General features: G+C 41.4%; 1 protein-coding gene and 2 long non-coding RNA genes across 3 annotated transcripts in view; 1 reads left to right on the top strand and 2 right to left on the bottom strand.

Moving 5' to 3' along the window:
• The window catches only part of LOC309487741 (dynein axonemal intermediate chain 2-like), a 50,986-nt gene extending 36,538 nt beyond the window's left edge, over positions 1 to 14,448 (bottom strand). The window contains exon 1 of the mRNA XM_082155544.1: positions 14,430 to 14,448. Coding sequence (XP_082011670.1) covers positions 14,430 to 14,433 — 4 coding nt within the window. The 5' untranslated portion in view covers positions 14,434 to 14,448. The remainder of the gene's footprint in view (positions 1 to 14,429) is intronic.
• LOC309487745 overlaps positions 1 to 22,247 on the bottom strand; it is a 167,030-nt gene that overhangs the window by 55,979 nt on the left and 88,804 nt on the right. The window lies entirely within an intron of this gene.
• LOC309487746 overlaps positions 1 to 22,247 on the top strand; it is a 169,919-nt gene that overhangs the window by 132,861 nt on the left and 14,811 nt on the right. The gene's annotated exons all lie outside the window — the stretch shown is intronic.

Raw genomic sequence — 22,247 nt, 5'->3', positions numbered from 1 at the left:
ATTGATAATGGTGCGGAGTAGAGCGAGCATTTTCAATGTATTCCTATGGAAGTAGGAATAAACGAATACATTTTATTCATGTTTTTATGTGTCCACTGTTCAACCGCAACCGCGTCACACACACACACACACACACACACACACACACACACACACACACACACACACACACATTCCAGAATTGCAATCTTGACATCGCAGCCTGTTCATTATAGCCCTAATACAATATAATAATAAAAATAGTCAACATAACATATACGAATTACACTGCTCTGTTTAAATAGTCAGTAGTACAATTTGTACCATTCACAGTAAGCAGAGCTCCACTGTGATGTTTCCAAGCACATTTTTGCGCGTGTGAAGAGGATGATTTTTTCCATCGATATTGAACACGAGTGAAGTACAAAGCCTATAATAAAGAATAGTTTAGCATCCAAATACATCGCAAATATTGAAACATTTTGATTCTAATGAGAGGGTTACGTGAGACCAACACGGCTTACTTTCGTTTTTATTTTTACATAAAATTTAAAGGATTTGTTGTGGAATATTTTGAGTGTATCATAAAATCAGAATAAGGTAAGACAAGTAAAATTTCCCGTCTTTATTATATATATATATATATATATGTGTATATATATGTATATATATGTATATATATATATATAAATATAGCTGCGAGCAGCGATGGAGGGCCCAAGCCGGTGACACCGCCACCCCGGTGCCTTTAGTGTAACTAAAGGCACCAGGGTGGCGGTGCCACCGGCTTGGGCCCGCAATCGCTGCTCGCAGCTATATTTATTCTTATTTTTCTGTCAACCTTTCGGCGACTTTTGAGACCCTTAACGTGCTCGAAAACTCTTGAAACTTTGCACACAGGTCAGAACCCGCGGCCATCAGGGCCGGGCTGAAGCTGGTACCCGGGCGTGGCAGGGGGGCTCAACAGCGCCCCCTTGAACGGGGTCCAAAAACTTGGTCCATAAATCAGACACGCTTGCATGTAATAATATGAAACTCGGTACACATATAGATCTCATCGGGCCGAACAACTTTCGTACTTTTACTTTTTACGCCAGCCCAACAGGAAGTCGGCTATTATGGGTTGTTTGGAAACGCATGCTGTGGAATTTAATGTACTCCTCCTAGGGAATTCATCCATTCGCCTCCAAACTCAGTCAGCATGAAGTCAAGACATTGAGGATGCTAAATTGCGGACAGATTTTTGATATCTCGAACGGTTTGGCCGTGGCGAGGACACGAATTGATGGCGAATAATGGAAACAGGAAGTGTGTTATAACTTCTGCATACATTAACTGATCTTGATTAAACTTCAGCAGTGTGTTTGTTGTAAGAGGCCGATCACATGGATGTGACTATTGTGAGTCAAAGTTATAGCGCCACCAACTGGCAGCAGGAAGTGTGTCCCTTTCAAAATGATTTGAAATCACCCTCTTATTTTTACCCGATTTGCTTCAAAGTTTATGTGTATAATGTAAACACACGGCAGATGTAGACCTGTGAAAGGATTTTTGATATCTTTAATACTGTTGCCATGGCAACGCTTCAAACTTTAATATTCTTTTTTGATGCTTTTGAGACTCTTAACATACTTGAAAATGGATGAAACTCGACAGACACATCACATTTATTAGCCCGTAGACATGTGCAAAGTTTCAGAAACGGGCGTGGTGAGGGGCTCAGTAGCGCCACCTTTAGTCATAAGTGGGGGTGTTCGTTTTATCAACAGCAACAAAACTTGGTATGTGTATTGTTCTCATCAAGACGGACAACTTTCTAATTTACATTAACGATCTCCGACCAACAGGAAGAGAGATATTTTGGTTTGAATGTGGATTTTCTGAAGAATTTTCTCTCCCTCTCTCTGTGCCTCTGTGTGTGTGAGGGGAGGGGGGATTTGACTATTGCTTTTATATTGTTAATCAAGGTTTCAGGGGCTTTTGGGGTCCTTAACGTGCTCAAAAACTCTTGAAACTTTACATACAAGTCGGAACCCCCTGCCATCAGGGACGGGTTGAAGCTGGTACCCGGGCGTGGCAGGGGGGCTCAACAGCGCCCCCTTGAACGGGGTCCCAAAACTTGGTCCATAGATCAAACACGCTTGCATGAATTAATTTGAAACTCGGTACACATATAGATATCATCGGGCCGAACAACTTTCCCCCGGTCAAGTTTTACGCCAGCCCAACAGGAAGTCGGCTATTATGGGTTGTTTGGAAAACACTTGCTGTGGAATGCGAAGTACTCCTCCTAGAGAATTCATCCAATCCCCACCAAACTCGGTGTGCATGAAGTCAAGACATTGAGGATTCTAAATTGCGGACGGATTTTTGATATCTCGAACGGTTTGGCCGTGGCGAGGAAACGAATTTATGGCGAGAAAAGAGAAACACGAAGTGGAATAACTTCTGCATACATTAACTGATCTTGATGAAACTTCAGCAGTGTGTTCGTGGTAAGAGGCCGATCAGATGGATGTAACTATTGTGAGTCAAAGTTATAGCGCCACCAACTGGCAGCAGGAAGTGTGTCACTTTCAACATGCTTTTGACAAAAGTGGGCGGGTTAGTTTTAACTACAGTAAAAAAAAAAATAGTTTGTATATTGTACTCATCAAGCCGGACAACTTTCTAATTTACATTCATTACCTCCGGCCATCAGGAAGTCAGATATTTTGGTCTGAATGTGGATTTTTGGCAAAATCAGCCTCTGAATTTTTAGCCACTCCTCTTAAACTATTTATTTAATTCCCACGAAACTTTTTCAAAATGATGAAAATACTTTAAAGAAGCTAAATTATAAACAGATAATAAATATCTCAAACGGTTTTGATATGGCGAGGGATTAAAGTAATGTCAAAAAAGGAAACACCTAAAACCTATCTTCTAAAAATGTAATTATACTCCATTTATTTCTATATATAATTATACAAATATTAGAACTAAACCCATTTTATTCTGTTTTTGCAATTCAAGAAGTATAAAAAAAGTTAAAAACAGGCTATTTAGTGCTATTTGGTTCAACAAAAAAGCAAATATAGGGCTATACTGCCCTCTTGTGTCCAAAAGGATATAAATATAGTATATAAAACTTTTTACTAGGTAGGCCTATATTGTATTTAAATATAAATGTATTAGGTAAATGACTGTGAGGATATTTTCCCAATGGTTAATCGACGTGTGACACGAGCGGGTGCTTTTAAATCGCTAATATAAAAGTGAAAGTAAAATTCGGACGTCCGCACGGACATTGATAATGGTGCACGTTGGAAAGAATGATACTTTTAAACATAACACTAAACCGCCATTAGGTGTCGCCAGGCTACCGTCTTAATGAGCGAGTCATTGATTCATTCGTTCAAACGATTCGTTCAAATGACTGAGTCATTCATGATTGAGACAGATGTTTATGGATTGATCATTGAATCTTTGAGTCAACCGATTCGTTCAAAATGCTGAATCATTCAGTAATGAGAAAACAAGTTGCCGTGAGATGCGCGACGGTTCTGCTGTGATCTTTGTTTAACTATTTTCGCTACTGAAACAGAACAAAAACAGTCAATATTGCATCTAAAATGTAAGTGACTTAATTATAACTGTTTATTAACCTGTTGTATGAAATCAATGTCACAGTTTCAATCGTGATTGTATTCAGAAAACAGTAGCCTACTCGTCAAGTGAGGTTGCTTAACTCTATCATAGGTTATAAAATATATAAAAACTCCATATTTGTAATTTTTATAGTCAGTATGTTGTTAACTGGGTTTCTTTATGTGTGCTGCGCTCATTTGTTTACGTTCCTCCTGGAGAAGCTGCACGAGCCTCAGCAGCGCAACCTTGTTACCATTGATCAGTAATACATTTATTATCAACTGTTGATTGCAACTTAAAATGAATGTAATAAAATTAGAATAATCTCTCGTTTTAGTGATTCCCAAGTTATTTTTTGTCATTGACGTTCAAATCAGGCTACTCTGGTCGGGCAAGCCAAATTCTCTTTCAGGTAGGCCTATTGTATATATATATAAATATATTAGGGATGTCGGTTAATCGACGTGTGACACCGCTGGGGGCTTTTAAATCGCTAACTTAAAGTAAAATACAGATGTCTGCACAGACTTTAATAATGGTGCTGAGTAGAGTGAGCATTTTCAATGAATTCCTATGGAAGTAGGAATTAACTAAAAAACGTTCGCTCTGTTCTGCTTGTTCCTCGCCGTGGGCGCTCACAGTTATGAATGCCTGTTTAGCCAAGAGCTTTTAGTTTAATTTTAAAATGAACGCCATTTCGGGGGGTGGATTGCTTGAATTTATTTTACAAAAGCACAATGTTGTGTTTTATTGCGAGTGTATATAAATATAAGCAAACACTTTGCAGTTTGAATGATGTCCTGTATGAACAAAATTATGTGCCAATTATGTTTTTATGTGTCTACTGTTAAATCACACACACATTCCAGCATTGCAAACTTGACATCGCAGCCTGTTCATTATAGCCTTAATAAAATATAATAAAATAGTAAACCTAACATATACACACTGCTCTGTTTAAATAGTCAGTAGTACAATTCGTACATTCACAGTAAGCACTGCTCCACTGTGATTTTTCCAAGCACATTTTTGCGCGTGTGAAGAGGATGATTTTTTTCCGTCGATATTGGAACACGAGTGAAGTACAAAGCCTATAATAAAGAATAGTTTAGCATCCAAATACATCACAACTGTTGAAACGTTTTGATTCTAATGAAAGGGTTACGTGAGCCCAACACTTACTTTCGTTTTTATTTTTACATTAAATTTAAAGGATTTGTTGTGGAATATTTTGAGTGTATCATAAAATCAGAATAAGGTAAGACAAGTAAAATTTCCCATCTTTATTATATATATATATATATATATATATATATATATATATATTTATATATATAAATATAGCTGCGAGCAGCGATGGAGGGCCCAAGCCGGTGACACCGCCACCCCGGTGCCTTTGGTGTAACTAAAGGCACCAGGGTGGCGGTGCCACCGGCTTGGGCCCGCAATCGCTGCTCGCAGCTATATTTATTCTTCTTCTTCTTATTCTTCTTATTTTTCTGTCAACCTTTCGGGCACTTTTGAGACCCTTAACGTGCTCGAAAACTCTTGAAACTTTGCACACGGGTCAGAACCCGCGGCCATCAGGGCCGGGCTGAAGCTGGTACCCGGGCGTGGCAGGGGGGCTCGACAGCGCCCCCTTGAACGGGGTCCGAAAACTTGGTCCATAAATCAGACACGCTTGCATGTAATAATATGAAACTCGGTACACATATAGATCTCATCGGGCCGAACAACTTTCGTACTTTTACTTTTTACGCCAGCCCAACAGGAAGTCGGCTATTATGGGTTGTTTGGAAACGCATGCTGTGGAATTTAATGTACTCCTCCTAGGGAATTCATCCATTCGCCTCCAAACTCAGTCAGCATGAAGTCAAGACATTGAGGATGCTAAATTGCTGACAGATTTTTGATATCTCGAACGGTTTGGCCGTGGCGAGGACACGAATTGATGGCGAATAATGGAAACAGGAAGTGTGTTATAACTTCTGCATACATTAACTGATCTTGATTAAACTTCAGCAGTGTGTTCGTTGTAAGAGGCCGATCACATGGATGTGACTATTGTGAGTCAAAGTTATAGCGCCACCAACTGGCAGCAGGAAGTGTGTCCCTTTCAAAATGCTTTGAAATCACCCTCTTATTTTTACCCGATTTGCTTCAAACTTTATGTGTATAATGTAAACACACGGCAGATGTAGACCTGTGAAAGGATTTTTGATATCTTTAATACTGTTGCCATGGCAACGCTTCAAACTTTAATATTCTTTTTTGATGCTTTTGAGACTCTTAACATACTTGAAATTGGATGAAACTCGACAGACACATCACATTTGTTAGCCCGTAGACATGTGCAAAGTTTCAGAAACGGGCGTGGTGAGGGGCTCAGTAGCGCCACCTTTAGTCATAAGTGGGGGTGTTCGTTTTATCAACAACAACAAAACTTGGTATGTGTATTGTTCTCATCAAGACGGACAACTTTCTAATTTACATTAACGATCTCCGACCAACAGGAAGAGAGATATTTTGGTTTGAATGTGGATTTTCTGAAGAATTTTCTCTCCCTCTCTCTGTGTCTCTGTGTGTGTGAGGGGAGGGGGGATTTGACTATTGCTTTTATATTGTTAATCAAGGTTTCAGGGGCTTTTGGGGTCCTTAACGTGCTCAAAAACTCTTGAAACTTTACATACAAGTCGGAACCCCCTGCCATCAGGGACGGGTTGAAGCTGGTACCCGGGCGTGGCAGGGGGGCTCAACAGCGCCCCCTTGAACGGGGTCCCAAAACTTGGTCCATAGATCAAACACGCTTGCGTGAATTAATTTGAAACTCGGTACACATATAGATATCATCGGGCCGAACAACTTTCCCCCGGTCAAGTTTTACGCCAGCCCAACAGGAAGTCGGCTATTATGGGTTGTTTGGAAAACGCTTGCTGTGGAATGCGAAGTACTCCTCCTAGAGAATTCATCCAATCCCCACCAAACTCGGTGTGCATGAAGTCAAGACATTGAGGATTCTAAATTGCGGACGGATTTTTGATATCTCGAACGGTTTGGCCGTGGCGAGGAAACGAATTTAGGGCGAGAAAAGAGAAACACGAAGTGGAATAACTTCTGCATACATTAACTGATCTTGATGAAACTTCAGCAGTGTGTTCGTGGTAAGAGGCCGATCAGATGGATGTAACTATTGTGAGTCAAAGTTATAGCGCCACCAACTGGCAGCAGGAAGTGTGTCACTTTCAACATGCTTTTGACAAAAGTGGGGGGGTTAGTTTTAACTACAGTAAAAAAAAAATAGTTTGTATATTGTACTCATCAAGCCGGACAACTTTCTAATTTACATTCATTAGCTCCGGCCATCAGGAAGTCAGATATTTTGGTCTGAATGTGGATTTTTTTGCTAAATCAGCCTCTTAATTTTTAGCCACTCCTCTTAAACTATTTATTTTATTCCCACCAAACTTTTTTCAACATGATGAAAATACATTAAATATGCTAAATTGTGAACGGATAATAAATATCTCAAACGGTTTTGCTATGGCGAGGGATTAATGTCCAAAAAGGAAACACTAAAAAGCCTCAAATCTTCTAAAAATTTAATTATATACCATTTATTTCTATATAAAAGTATACAAATATTACAACTAAACCCATTTTTTTCTGTTTTTAAAAAGAATTTTATTCTAAAATTAAAAACAGTAAAGTAAAAAAAAAAAAAGTCATGCATAGGGCTATTCTGCCCTCTTGTGTCCAAAAGGACATCAAAATAGTATATACAACTTTTTACTAGGTAGGCCAAAATTGTATTTAAATATACATTTATTAGGTATGTGTCTGAGGATATTTTCCCACCGGTTAATCGACGTGTGACACGAGCGGGTGCTTTTAAATTGCTAATATAAATGTGAAAGAAAAATACGGACGTCCGCACGGACATTGATAATGTTGCACACACAAATCACACACACGTTGGAAAGAATGATACTTTTAAACATAACACTAAACCGCCATTAAGTGTCGCCAGGCGACCGTCTTAATGAGTGAGTCATTGATTCATTCGTTCAAACGATTCGTTTGAATGACTGAGTCATTCATGATTAAGATGTTTATGGATTGATCATTCAATCTTTGAGTCAACCGATTCGTTCAAAATGCTGAATCATTCAGAAATGAGAAAACACATTGCTGAGAGATGCGCGTGATGATTCTGCTGTGATCTTTTTTGTTTAACTATTTTCGCTGCTGAAACAGAACAAAAACAGTCAATATTGCATCTAAAATGTAAGTGACTTGATTGTAACTGTTTTTTAACCTGTTGTATGAAATCAATGTCACAGTTTCAATCGTGATTGCATTCAGGAAACAGCCTTCTCGTCAAGTGAGGTTGCTTAACTGTTATAAAATATATCAAAACTCCATATTTATCATTTTTATAGTCAGTAAGTTGTTAACTGAGTTTGTTTTTTGTGTGCTGATCTCATTTGTTTACATTTCTCCTGGAGAAGCTGCATGAGCCTCAGCAGCGCAACCTTGTTACCATTGATCAACTGATTACTGGTAATCCATTTATTAACAACTGTTGATTGCAACTTAAAATGAATGTAATAAAATTAGAATAATCTCTCGTTTTAGTGATTCCCAAGTTATTTTTTTTGTCATTGACGTTCTAATCAGGCTACTCTGGTCGGGCAAGTAAAATTCTCTTTCAGGTTGGCCTATTGTATTTATATATAAATATATTAGGGATGTGACTGTGGGAAAATTTTCCCACCGGTTAATCGATGTGTGACATCGCTGGGGGCTTTTGAATCGGTAACTTAAAAACGAAAGTAAAATATGTTCGTCCGCACGGACATTGATAATGGTGCAGAGCGAGCGCATTGCAATCTTGATATCGCAGTCTGTTCATTATAGCCTTTATAAAATATAATAATAAAATAGTCAACCTAACATATAAAAATTACACTGCTCTGAATAGTATGAATTGTACTGACTATTTAAACACAGTAATCACCGCTAAACTGTGATGTTTCCAAGCACATATTTGCGCATGTGAAGAGGATAATTTTTCCCTTCAATAGTGGAACGTGAGTGAAGTACAAAGCCTATAATAAACAAATGTTTAGCATCCAAAAAATGTAATATATATATATATATATATATATATATATATAACAAAAAAAATAAAATAAATATATATATATATATATATATATATATATAAACACACTTAAAAAAAAAAATATATATATATATATATATATTTTGTTTTTGTTGTTATATATATAAATATAGCTGCGAGCAGCGATGGAGGGCCCAAGCCGGTGAAACCGCCACCCCGGTGCCTTTAGTGTAACTAAAGGCACCAGGGTGGCGGTGCCACCGGCTTGGGCCCGCAATCGCTGCTCGCAGCTATATTTATTATTATTATTATTATTTTGTCAACCTTTCGGGCACTTTTGGGGCCCTTAACATGCTCGAAAACTCTTGAAACTTTGCACACGGGTCAGAACCTGCGGCCATCAGGGCCGGGCTGAAGCTGGTACCCGGGCGTGGCAGGGGGGCTCGACAGCGCCCCCTGGAACGGGATCCGAACACTTGTCCATAAATCAAACACACTTGCATGTAATAATATGAAACTCGGTACACATATAGATCTCATCGGGCCGAACAACTTTCGTGCTCTAAGTTTTACCCCAGCCCAACAGGAAGTCGGCTATTATGGGTTGTTTGGAAACGCATGCTGTGGAATTTGATCTACTCCTCCTAGTGAATTGATCCATTCGCCTCCAAACTCAGTGTGCATGAAGTCAAGACATTGAGGACGCTAAATTGCGGACGGATTTTTGATATCTCAAACGGTTTGGCCGTGGCGAGGAAACGAATTTATGGCGAATAAGGGACACAGGAAGTGTGTTATAACTTCTGCATACATTAACTGATCTTGATTAAACTTCAGCAGTGTGTTCGTTGTAAGAGGCCGATCACATGGATGTGACTATTGTGAGTCAAAGTTATAGCGCCACCAACTGGCAGCAGGAAGTGTGTCACTTTCAAAATGCTTTGAAATCACCCTCTTATTTTTACCAGATTTGCTTCAAACTTTATGTGTATAATGTAAACACACGGATGATGTAGACCTGTGAAAGGATTATTGATATCTTAGATACTGTTGCCGTGGCAACGCATCAAACTTTAATATTCTTTTTTGATGCTTTTGAGACTCTTAACATACTTGAAATTGCATGAAACTCGACAGACACATCACATTTATTAGCCAGTAGACATGTGCAAAGTTTCAGAAACGGGCGTGGTGAGGGGCTCAGTAGCGCCACCTTTAGTCATAAGTGGGGGGGTTAGTTGTATCAACAGCAACAAAACTTGGTATGTGTATTGTTCTCATCAAGACGGACAACTTTCTAATTTACATTAACGATCTCCGACCAACAGGAAGAGAGATATTTTGGTTTGAATGTGGATTTTCTGAAGAATTTTCTCTCCCTCTCTCTGTGTCTCTGTGTGTGTGAGGGGAGGGGGGATTTGACTATTGCTTTTATATTGTTAATCAAGGTTTCAGGGGCTTTTGGGGTCCTTAACGTGCTCAAAAACTCTTGAAACTTTACATACAAGTCGGAACCCCCTGCCATCAGGGCCGGGCTGAAGCTTGTACCCGGGCGTGGCAGGGGGGCTCAACAGCGCTCCCTTGAACGGGGTCCCAAAACTTGCTCCATATATCAAACACGCTTGCATGAATTAATTTGAAACTCGGTACACATATAGATCTCATCGGGCCGAACAACTTTCCCCCGGTCAAGTTTTACGCCAGCCCAACATGAAGTCGGCTATTATGGGTTGTTTGGAAAACGCTTGCTGTGGAATGCGAAGTACTCCTCCTAGAGAATTCATCCAATCCCCACCAAACTCGGTGTGCATGAAGTCAAGACATTGAGGATTCTAAATTGTGGACGGATTTTTGATATCTCGAACGGTTTGGCCGTGGCGAGGAAACGAATTTATGGCGAGAAAAGAGAAACACGAAGTGGAATAACTTCTGCATACATTAACTGATCTTGATGAAACTTCAGCAGTGTGTTCGTGGTAAGAGGCCGATCAGATGGATGTAACTATTGTGAGTCAAAGTTATAGCGCCACCAACTGGCAGCAGGAAGTGTGTCACTTTCAACATGCTTTTGACAAAAGTGGGCGGGTTAGTTTTTAACTACAGTAAAAAAAAAATAGTTTGTATATTGTACTCATCAAGCCGGACAACTTTCTAATTTACATTCATTAGCTCCGGCCATCAGGAAGTCAGATATTTTGGTTTGAATGTGGATTTCTTTGCAAAATCAGCCTCTGAATTTTTACCCAGTCCTGCTAAGTGGTTTATTTTATTCACACCAAACTTTTTCAACATGATGAAAATACATTCAAGATGCTAAATTGTGAACGGATATTGAATATCTCAAACGGTTTTGATATGGCGAGGGATTAAAGTAATGTCAAAAAAGGAATCAGAAAACATCTCATATCTTCTACAAATGTAATTATACACCGTTTATTTTTATATAAAATTATACAAATATTAGAACTAAACCCATTTTATTCTGTTTTTGCAATTCAAGAAGTATAAAAAAAGTTAAAAACAGGCTATTTAGTGCTATTTGGTTCAACAAAAAAGCAAACATAGGGCTATTCTGCCCTCTTGTGTCCAAAAGGATATACAAATAGTATATTAAACTTTTTACTAGGTAGGCCTATATTGTATTTAAATATAAATGTATTAGGTATATGACTGTGAGGATATTTTCCCATCGGTTAATCGACGTGTGACACAAGCGGGTGCTTTTAAATCGCTAAGATAAAAGTGAAAGTAAAATTCGGACGTCCGCACGGACATTGATACTGGTGCACACACGTTGGAAAGAATGATACTTTTAAACATAACACTAAACCGCCATTAGGTGTCGCCAGGCGACCGTCTTAATGAGCGAGTCATTGATTCATTCGTTCAAACGATTCGTTCGAATGACTGAGTCATTCATGATTGAGACAGATGTTTATGGATTGATCATTGAATCTTTGAGTCAACCGATTCGTTCAAAATGCTGAATCATTCAGTAATGAGAAAACAAGTTGCCGTGAGATGCGCGACGGTTCTGCTGTGATCTTTGTTTAACTATTTTTGCTACTGAAACAGAACAAAAACAGTCAACATTGCATCTAAAATGTAAGTGACTTAATTATAACTGTTTATTAACCTGTTGTATGAAATCAATGTCACAGTTTCAATCGTGATTGTATTCAGGAAACGGTAGCCTACTCGTCAAGTGAGGTTGCTTAACTCTATCATAGGTTATAAAATATATAAAAACTCCATATTTGTAATTTTTATAGTCAGTATGTTGTTAACTGGGTTTCTTTTTTGCGTGCTGCGCTCATTTGTTTACGTTTCTCCTGGAGAAGCTGCACGAGCCTCAGCAGCGCAACCTTGTTACCATTGATCAGTAATACATTTATTATCAACTGTTGATTGCAACTTAAAATGAATGTAATAAAATTAGAATAATCTCTCGTTTTAGTGATTCCCAAGTTATTTTTTGTCATTGACGTTCAAATCAGGCTACTCTGGTCGGGCAAGCCAAATTAGGTAGGCCTATTGTATATATATATATAAATATATTAGGGATGTCGGTTAATCGACGTGTGACACCGCTGGGGGCTTTTAAATCGCTAACTTAAAGTAAAATACAGATGTCTGCACAGACTTTAATAATGGTGCTGAGTAGAGTGAGCATTTTCAATGAATTCCTATGGAAGTAGGAATTAACTAAAAAACGTTCGCTCTGTTCTGCTTGTTCCTCGCCGTGGGCGCTCACAGTTATGAATGCCTGTTTAGCCAAGAGCTTTTAGTTTAATTTTAAAATGAACGCCATTTCGGGGGGTGGATTGCTTGAATTTATTTTACAAAAGCACAATGTTGTGTTTTATTGCGAGTGTATATAAATATAAGCAAACACTTTGCAGTTTGAATGATGTCCTGTATGAACAAAATTGTGTGCCAATTATGTTTTTATGTGTCTACTGTTAAATCACACACACATTCCAGCATTGCAAACTTGACATCGCAGCCTGTTCATTATAGCCTTAATAAAATATAATAAAATAGTAAACCTAACATATACACACTGCTCTGTTTAAATAGTCAGTAGTACAATTCGTACATTCACAGTAAGCACTGCTCCACTGTGATTTTTCCAAGCACATTTTTGCGCGTGTGAAGAGGATGATTTTTTCCGTCGATATTGGAACACGAGTGAAGTACAAAGCCTATAATAAAGAATAGTTTAGCATCCAAATACATCACAACTGTTGAAACGTTTTGATTCTAATGAAAGGGTTACGTGAGCCCAACACTTACTTTAGTTTTTATTTTTACATTAAATTTAAAGGATTTGTTGTGAAATATTTTGAGTGTATCATAAAATCAGAATAAGGTAAGACAAGTAAAATTTCCCATCTTTATTATATAGGCCTATATATATATATATATATATATATATATATATATATATTTATATTAGGGCTGGGAATCGATTAAAAAAAATTAACTAATTAATTGCACAATTTCTGTAATTAATTGCAATTAATTGCGCTTCCCCCAAGCTTGTAATCATCAATATTTAAACTTAGAATCACCTAATTAAACAACACAGGAAAAAAAGGGAACAGAAAATAGCCCTATATTAAAATATTAAACATCAATATATCAATATATTATTCTTTTTCAATAATCAATCAACATAATCAATTTAACAGATTATTATTATTATTTTATTAATTATTAAAACAAAATATAGTCCTACAAAGCTATTATTACCAGAGCATGTGATCAGAGCAGGTCATTTTACCATTGTTGCCCAGCATGGCTATACCAGCTCAGCAAACAGAAGTCAACAGAGAAATTTCACGTTACTTGAGTGGACTTTACTTTTCCAGTGCTTAGTACATGATTGAAGCCTTTGGGCCGTTAACGACAGAGCCGCCGACACACACACACACACACACACACACACACACACACACGGAACGGAGAGCTCGCCGCTGCTGGGCCATTAACGACAGAGCGAGCCGACACACACACACACACACACACACACACACGCGCGGAGCACAGAGCGCGACGCACATACCGAGCGGAAAAGACCCGCTCATGAAAGCTGCCCGAGAATGAAACCTGACCGCCGAACATGGAGGGGCGGGACGGCATCTTTCGGCCTTTTTAATAGCAGACGCAACAGGAAATCATTAAAACGAGGCAAAAAAATTAATTTGCACTCTCGTTTTAGGCCGGGTTCACACCGGACGCAGAAGCGGCGTGAAAGCGGCGCGGAACGGAGGCCGCTTCCTTTCGGCGCCCATGTTAACCTATGGTGTCGTTCACACCAGACGCGGAGCGCCGCGGCACACCGCGGCCGGCCCGCGCCGTGAAGTGCCAGTTTCGGCGTCTGGTCTATTTTTTGCGCGACCGCGAGTGATCCGCGTCCATTCCAGCAGGAAGTCACACCAAGAAACACGAGACATCCGGTCAATTGTCAAAATAAAAGCAATTTTCAAATTAAAATACCGCGAGTGACAAATGCGATCATATTTGTGTATCTAAACAGACTAGAAAGATGAAAACAAACAAAGAAAAAAACTGTCTACCATATTCTCTCTCTGGCTGCGTGTGTGTCTCGACAACGGATTAATAAAAGAAGTGTACAAACTTATTGGTTACAGAAACATGGTGCATTCATTTTATGAGGTTATTTACTTACCCATGATGTAAAAAAAAATAGCTCTGAATAAACAACAACTGAGCAGAAGCGCTTGTCGACCGCCGCGGAGAATACGCGTCTGGTGTGAACAGGCAAGTACTGAAAAGTAGCTACCGTTTGTTATGTGTTTCTAAAACTGTTACCTAGCAACCCTGCCCGCGGCTCATTAATATTCATTAGGGAACTCATCCCTGATTGGCTCGCCGTGACACATCGCTATTGAGACTGATAGAGAATACAGATATCTCCTCAGGCTCGTGACGACACATTCACAAAGGTAAGGTTTCATTTGATATTTGATTATTTGATCACACATATGTGATTCATCTTCTAATAACCTTTTAATGGCTTAGTATTAAGCAACCAACTGAATTAATAGTGAGTTAACCCTTACGTGTCCGTTCGCTGTATTGTCGTTAATATTAAAAAAGGTAAAAGATTTTTTTTTTTTTGAAGAGGTTAAAGTGTTGTTAAATCGGTTCTTATCGTGTTTAATCTAAATGTTTACTTCACTTCTTACTTCACTTACTTGAGTTAAGATGCAAAAGCCTCTCTGAAATTCAAGATCGTATATTTATAATATTTAATATTATATATATATATATATATATATATATATATATATATATATATATATATATATATATATATATAGTGTATTGCACCCAGTGTATAAAAATGTGCTATATAAATAAACATGTACTTTCTTACTTACTCAAGGTGGTTATCCAGCACCAAAACTGGACACGTAAGGGTTATGAACCTTGTGAACATTTTGCAGATGCTGACAAAGCCAGTTATTGTTTTAAAGTGTCCATGTCTTGATGCTTCCATTCAAGAGTCCATTCTGTTCTGTTTCTAGAAGTGGTGTGCATAATGGCAGGATTTATTAAAGCTTGCAACATTTACCAGACACTTGACAACTTTGAGGAGATGGAGCTGCTGGAGGTTATGGGGCGCCGTTTGTAAAGTGTCTCATGCTGAAAATAACAGCAACATTTTGTCACATTTAGCTTCAAACAATGTTGTATTTAACTGGTATGAATTTTTGACGGTCACTTTTTACCACATATACAACAATATTTGTCAACTTAGAGATATTTTAAATAGTTAAATCTAAATATTAAATGTTACACCTAAATGTTAAATCTAAATGTTAAATCTAAATCTAAATGTTAAATCTAAATGTTAAATCTAAATCTAAATGTTAAATCTAAATATTAAATCTAAATCTAAATGTTAAATCTAAATGTTAAATCTAAATCTAAATGTTGAATCTAAATCTAAATGTTAAATCTAAATCTAAATGTTGAATCTAAATGTTTCGGGTGAAACTAAATATTTAACTAATATGCAAAATCAAAATGCCGGTAACCGGAAGTGCCAAAATAAAAGCTCATAAAAGTATGAGAGTATTCATACTCCAAATACTGATGAAGTTATGCATTTACTCCAAATACTGATGAAGTTATGCATTTACTCCAAATACTGATGAAGTTATGCATTTACTCCAAATACTGATGAAGTTATGCATTTTAAATTGGGGTCTTCTGATCCTGATTCTTTGTATGTGTATGCTAAGCCTCACCAGTTGCTCATTTTTTAGATTTGCCCTGAACATCCAAGAGACCATTAGGATAATTTGCAACATGAATTATGTATGTATGTATTTTTGAAAATGTGAAAACGAGTGGAGAAACTAATCTCTGAAAATTAAAGATTGTTTGTTTGCATTAGGCTATTTACATGAATATATGTAGCAAATGTCCTTATGGTCTCTTGGATGTTCATGACGAATAAAAAAATAAGCAACTGGTTAGCCTTGGCATACACAGCATATTCCTAAGTCCCGTTGATTTGAATAGACTTTTCACTTGAATGCTTTCATGAAAGTCAATTACATGAACTTGGCTTTGCAAAGTTGTATTGAACCTATTACGTATTATTCTGTGGGTGTACTTTTAACCTTTAACAATTTTCCTGTCAAGTTTACATCTGTCCCATTCAGCGAACTATTCCTCATGCCAATGCAGTTTTATCAGTGCTGAACTCTTTATTATGAATTGAACTAAAATGAACTGTTTTGATGATTTCTCATGTCATGAGATCCCGTCATAAATTGAATGATTCAATAGTTCTTACTGTTCCACCTGTTCACCCTTCAGAACTTTGTCAGCTGACTTATTTTACAGGGGGAAATAAATTCTTGACAGTATTGATGTATTATTCTATTTGTTCCTGTATGTGTAGATGATGTACCTTAAGGTAGCGATCTGATACCCACCTGGCATTCTTCAGTGAAGCTGTGAATGAGCATGGCTTTCCTCTGAGGTACTGATGTTATTTAACTGGAATTATTATTGTAATTGCGTAAATTTGAGGCTTCCCTCAAACGGCTCCATCAGATAAAAAAACACTCAAACTTCTTATTGCAGATTTCACAGGTCACTAAATTGCATCTGAAACTTGTATAAGCTCATTAGCACATCTATGTACAATTGTTAAAGATGATATTACAGAATTCTCAATGGTCTTACTGTTTCACATGACATGGGCTGCTTTTAAATTGTTGTCTCTAACGTGAATCAGGGCTGTAACCTCACACATAGGCCTCCATGACAGTATTCTTCTTTCTTAAATCAGTTATCAGAAAAGCTACAACATTTGGCAATTGTTCCATTATCTAACTTGTCCAATGGAAATAGAAAAAGTTGAGAATCGAAAACATAAATCAGCTGACCTTCAAAGTTGAGCGTTTTTAACTAATTTCAAATGTTTGCTCCATTGGACAATTTAAGGAAAGCTACACTAAATAATAAACATAATTCATAACATTCATTCAAAATTCTCCCCTTTAAAACTACTGGTTTAAGAAATAAAAATGACAGTTACAATTTTCATTTGTATTTGTTAATATAAAGAGTAACAAACCAAAGCCCTTTAGTGAAAACTCAAGAAAACTTAAGGTCGAGATGAGGGAAACTCTGGGTTTTCAGTGTCAGAGAGTGAGATCAGATAAACCCTAGGAGTTTCTCTCTGACTCCTCTCCTCCTGCAGAGCCGGTCTGACTGTCCTCCTCCTTTATAACCCTGTGGAGACACTTACTGTGAGCTACGTTACTGCAGTAGCCTAATCACTGCTAAACTCATCTCTATAAAACGTACTCGGTTACTAACGTAACCTCGGTTCTCTCTAGAAGAGGGAACGAGTACTGCGTAAGATATCTTACGCTAGGGGAAAATCCTTTTCCGCGAGATATTGAAGCCAAAAATTATCCTTAATTTTGTAATAATGCAAAACGCGTTGCAGCAGCAATGCAGACATAGGCGAGACAGCTCGCGCGCCTATTGGCTGCTCTGCGGCAACTGCAGCAGCCTATCGAGCGAGGCCTGGCGTGACGTCAGACCCAATCAGGGCACTTCGCGCCCGCTGCGTCACGTCCCGCCGAAATGGGCGTGGTCTAGGCCTATAAATATCGCTCGCAGGCAGCTATTATCTGGTTTTTCATCATCGAAGCAACCAGAGCGTGTGCATGCACGGCAAGATACGCAGTACTCGTTCCCTCTTCTAAAGAGAACCGAGGTTACGTTAGTAACCGAGTACGTTCTCTTACGAGAGGTCTCTCGTACTGCGTAAGATATCTTACGCTAGGGGACCCAATGTAAAACGCCGTGCATGCTGAGATCTGACACCAAAGACCCAAGGGCGAAAGCCCGGGGTACATATAGTGCACAATCACTCAGGGAACTCACAGGGAGTCCGGGAAGAGGGAGGGGTGCAGCCTCACTTTTCCACCTATAGTAGCGTCGATGGGACGCGAATTTCATCATACAGACAGGGCGGGGTACGGCCTGAACTGATGGGGAAAATGTGGGTCTTACACAGTTTGCCCAGCTTTATACTGTCGAACATTGAGCTGTGCTCAGCAGACGCAGCATTCTGAGCTGATCGCATCAGGTCAGATAATACTGGTAATTTAGACCGACAGCAGCCTGGCCTGCAGGGCGGGAACCTCTAGGTTATAAAACCTTATAAATGTAGACGGGGAGGCCCAGCCTGCCGCCATACAAATATCTTGCAAGGCAATCCCACTTGACCAGGCCCACGAAGAGGCCATGCCTCTCGTGGAGTGCGCTCTGACACCCAATGGGCACTGTATGCCCTTGGAGGCGTATGCCAGCGCTATAGCATCAACTATCCATCTGGATAGGCTCTGTTTCGACGCGGCTAGTCCCTTAGAACGTCCGCTAAACGAAACAAAGAGCTGCTCCGTTTGTCTGAAAACAGACGAGCGAGACACATAAGCTCGTAATGCCCTGACTGGGCAAAGGAGGCTCGCGTCTCTTTCCTCATCAGGGACCGGTAGGGCTGACAGGGAGATAACCTGCGCCCTAAACGGTGTGTTGAGGGATTTTGGAACATAACCGTGCTTAGGTTTGAGTATAACTTTTGAGTCATTGGGCCCAAACTCCATGCACGCCGCGCTCACAGAGAGCGCGTGCAGATCCCCTATGCGCTTCACTGAAGCGAGAGCCAGCAAAAACACCGTCTTGAAAGACAGGTGTTTCAAATCGATTGACTGTAAAGGCTCAAATGGCGCACCTTTCATGGCTTCCAGAACCGTAGAAAGGTCCCATACGGGGACTGAGGGAGGTCTGGGAGGATTCAGTCTCTTAGCCCCTCTAAGGAAGCGGATGACTAAATCGTTCCTTCCTATTGACTGACCAAGCGTTGTTTCTGAGAACGCTGCTATAGCCGCCACATAAACTTTGAGCGTGGAGGGGGCCCTGCCCCCATCCAACAGCTCTTGTAGGAAGGAAAGCACCTCCGTCACACCACAGTTTGTGGGTGACACACCACGGGCTGTGCACCAGCCCGAAAACACCGACCATTTCGAAGAATAGAGTCGTCTTGTAGACGGAGCTCTAGCCTGCGTGATCATGTTTAATACTCCTTTAGGGAGTCCAACATGTACCCGTTGATGGCCCAGACATGAAGGGACCATAGTTCCGGGTGAGGATGCCAGATCGAGCCGCGGGCCTGTGAGAGGAGATCTCTCCTCATTGGTACTGGCCACGGGGCAGTACTTGCTAACTGCATCACGGCTGGGAACCAAGGTTGGTTTTTCCAGAACGGTGCTACCAGCAGTACTGAGCATCCTTCTTCCCTGATCCGTTCTATCACCTGAGGCAGGAGAGAGACGGGGGGAAAAGCATAGAGCGGGCGGCGGGGCCACACATGGGCCAGCGCGCTCCTGCTCTTGGAGAAAAATTCTTGACAGTGAGCTTTTTCTTGAGACGCAAACAGGTCCACTTCCGCTCTGCCGAATTTCTTCCACAGCAGATGGACTGTCTGTGGGTGTAGAGACCACTCGCCTGCCGGAACATTGTTCCTGGACAGCCTGTCCGGTCCTATATTCAAGATCCCTGGCACGTGCGCTGCTCTGAGCGAGCGCAGGTTGCACTGAGCCCATACCAGGAGGCGTTCTGCCAGCCTGTACAGTTTCTCGGATCTGATGCCGCCCTGGCGATTTATGTAGGACACCACAGACATGTTGTCCGAACGGACCAAGACGTGGTGACCTTTTATTTGGGGACAAAAACGCGTCAGCGCGTTGTCTACTGCCAGCATTTCGAGGCAGTTTATGTGCAGGAGCTTCTCCCGTTCTGACCACTGGCCGAAGAACGGTCTGCCCTCGAGCAGCGCTCCCCATCCCGAGGTGGACGCGTCCGTGGACACCACTTTCACCCTCGAGGAAGTCCCCAGGCTTACACCTGATTGGTACCAGTCGTTCGCTTTCCAGGGTTTCAGAGCTGTAACGCATTTCTGATTGACCCTGAGGCGAAGCAAACCGGGTGCCCACGCTTCGCGTGGGACTCGCGCTTTCAGCCAAAACTGCAGCGGGCGCATGCGGAGCAGACCCAGCTGGAGCACTGACGATGCTGAGGCCATGAGACCTAGCATCTTCTGAAATCTCTTGAGCGGGACAGACGCGCCGCAGCGAAAAGAGTTCGCTGTGCGTCGAATGTCTACCGCGCGCTGTTGTGATAGTCGCGCTATCATGGATAGTGAGTCCAGTTCTGTGCCCAGGAAAGATATTTTCTGACTGGGTGACAGGGAGCTCTTCGCCCAGTTGACACTCAGACCCAAATCCTCGAGGTGATCGAGTAAAATGGTCGTGTGTTCTATGAGCACTGCGCGAGATTGCGCTAGAATCAGCCAATCGTCCAAATAGTTCAGCACTCGCATGCCTCTCATTCTGAGGGGTGCGAGCGCCGCATCCATGCACTTCGTAAATGTACGGGGTGCTAGGGACAAACCGAACGGCAGGACTGTGTACTGATATGCCTGGCCCTCGAAGTGACGTGACGTGACGTGACGCTATCTGTATTTGAAAATACGCGTCTTTCAGATCTATTGACACAAACCAATCTCCTTGGCGAATCTGCACAAGGATTTGCCTGGTCGTGAGCATCCTGAACTGTCGCTTCACAAGCACTTTGTTCAGTTGCCTTAGATCTAGTATGGGTCTGAGACCCCCGTCTTTTTTCGGTACCAGGAAGTATCTGCTGTATAGCCCTCCTTCGCTCTGATCTTGAGAGAGAGGCTCTATGGCCCCTTTGCTCAATAGTTTCGTCACTTCGGCTCGAAGTAGATGTGCTACTTCTGTTTTTACCGTGGTCTCGACGCGCGCCACATAGCGGCGAGGGCGTCGGCGAAACTGCAGCGAATAGCCTCTTTCTATAATGTTCAGCACCCACTTCGAAACCCCGGGTAGCTTTGCCCATGCGTCTGCATGGATAGCTAGGGGTTGAATACGAAGCGCGCTCCGCTCGCTCAGCGATGGAGAAGCTTCGGTGTGCTGTAACACAAGCGTGGCGCTCGTGACATTTGAGGCATGGGGCGCGCTGATGACAGCGGGCAGATTGCCCGCGCTCGACTCCTCTGCGGTGGTTAACCGCGAGGGGGAGGGCTGGGCGGTTCCCGTGGGAACTGTCATGTCTATGTGTGGATGTGGGCGCGGGACAGCGGGCACATTTATCACACCGAAAGCATCGTTCGCTTGCGTGAAGCGGGTGCACGTTGGTTTCGTTTTTACAGAAACCGTGAGACATGCATAACGTGGTGTTAGTGGGCACTGGGTAGTGGGCACGTTCACCATGTTTGAAGCGCAACCGATCTGAGTCGGTTTTATGTGCGCGAGCCCTGTGTGACAGGCTGTGCTTGTGTGTAGGGATGGGCACTGGGCAGTGGGCATATTCTTACTACACATGAAACACCATCGGCCGTGGCCGGGACACCAGAAAATACACTCTTTTGGGGATTTATCTGGGTAGCCGTGAAAACGGCATTTGTATGCAGGCAAGCGGGTGACAGAACCGATTTGTTGGCTGCAGAAAAACACTGGAACAGTCACATTTTCTGGAACTGGACGAGCGAATAGCTTTGGTGTGAGTCCGGCCGCAGCGGGACTGGAACACCGTCGTTTTCCTAGCTGTGCTAGGACGACTTCGGGGCCTCGGGCTTCACCGTGATCCTAGGTCGCGAGCCACGTCCTGCGGGGCGGCGACCGGATGAGCGGGAGCGCGGTCTCGCGCTTCTGGCCTGGCGGCGCTGTGAAGTGGAGGCAGTGGACGGTGGCTGTGGCTGTGAGCTCTGAGCAGACGGTTTCGCACGGCCTGCTGCAGAGCTGGAGCGCTTCGGGAGGAAGTGCTTCATAGCCTGAGACGCTTTCTGTACCTCTGCGAATCTCTCCGCGAAGTCCTTGACGGAGGATCCAAAGAGGCCTGTGGCGGAAAGCGGGGCGTCGAGGAACGC

Source organism: Leuciscus leuciscus, assembly GCF_965113295.1.
Source record: "Leuciscus leuciscus genome assembly, chromosome: 23".
NCBI classification, from domain to species: Eukaryota; Metazoa; Chordata; class Actinopteri; order Cypriniformes; family Leuciscidae; genus Leuciscus; species Leuciscus leuciscus.
Note: the sequence above shows the minus strand (reverse complement) of the source record. Positions and strands in the feature narration are given on the sequence as shown.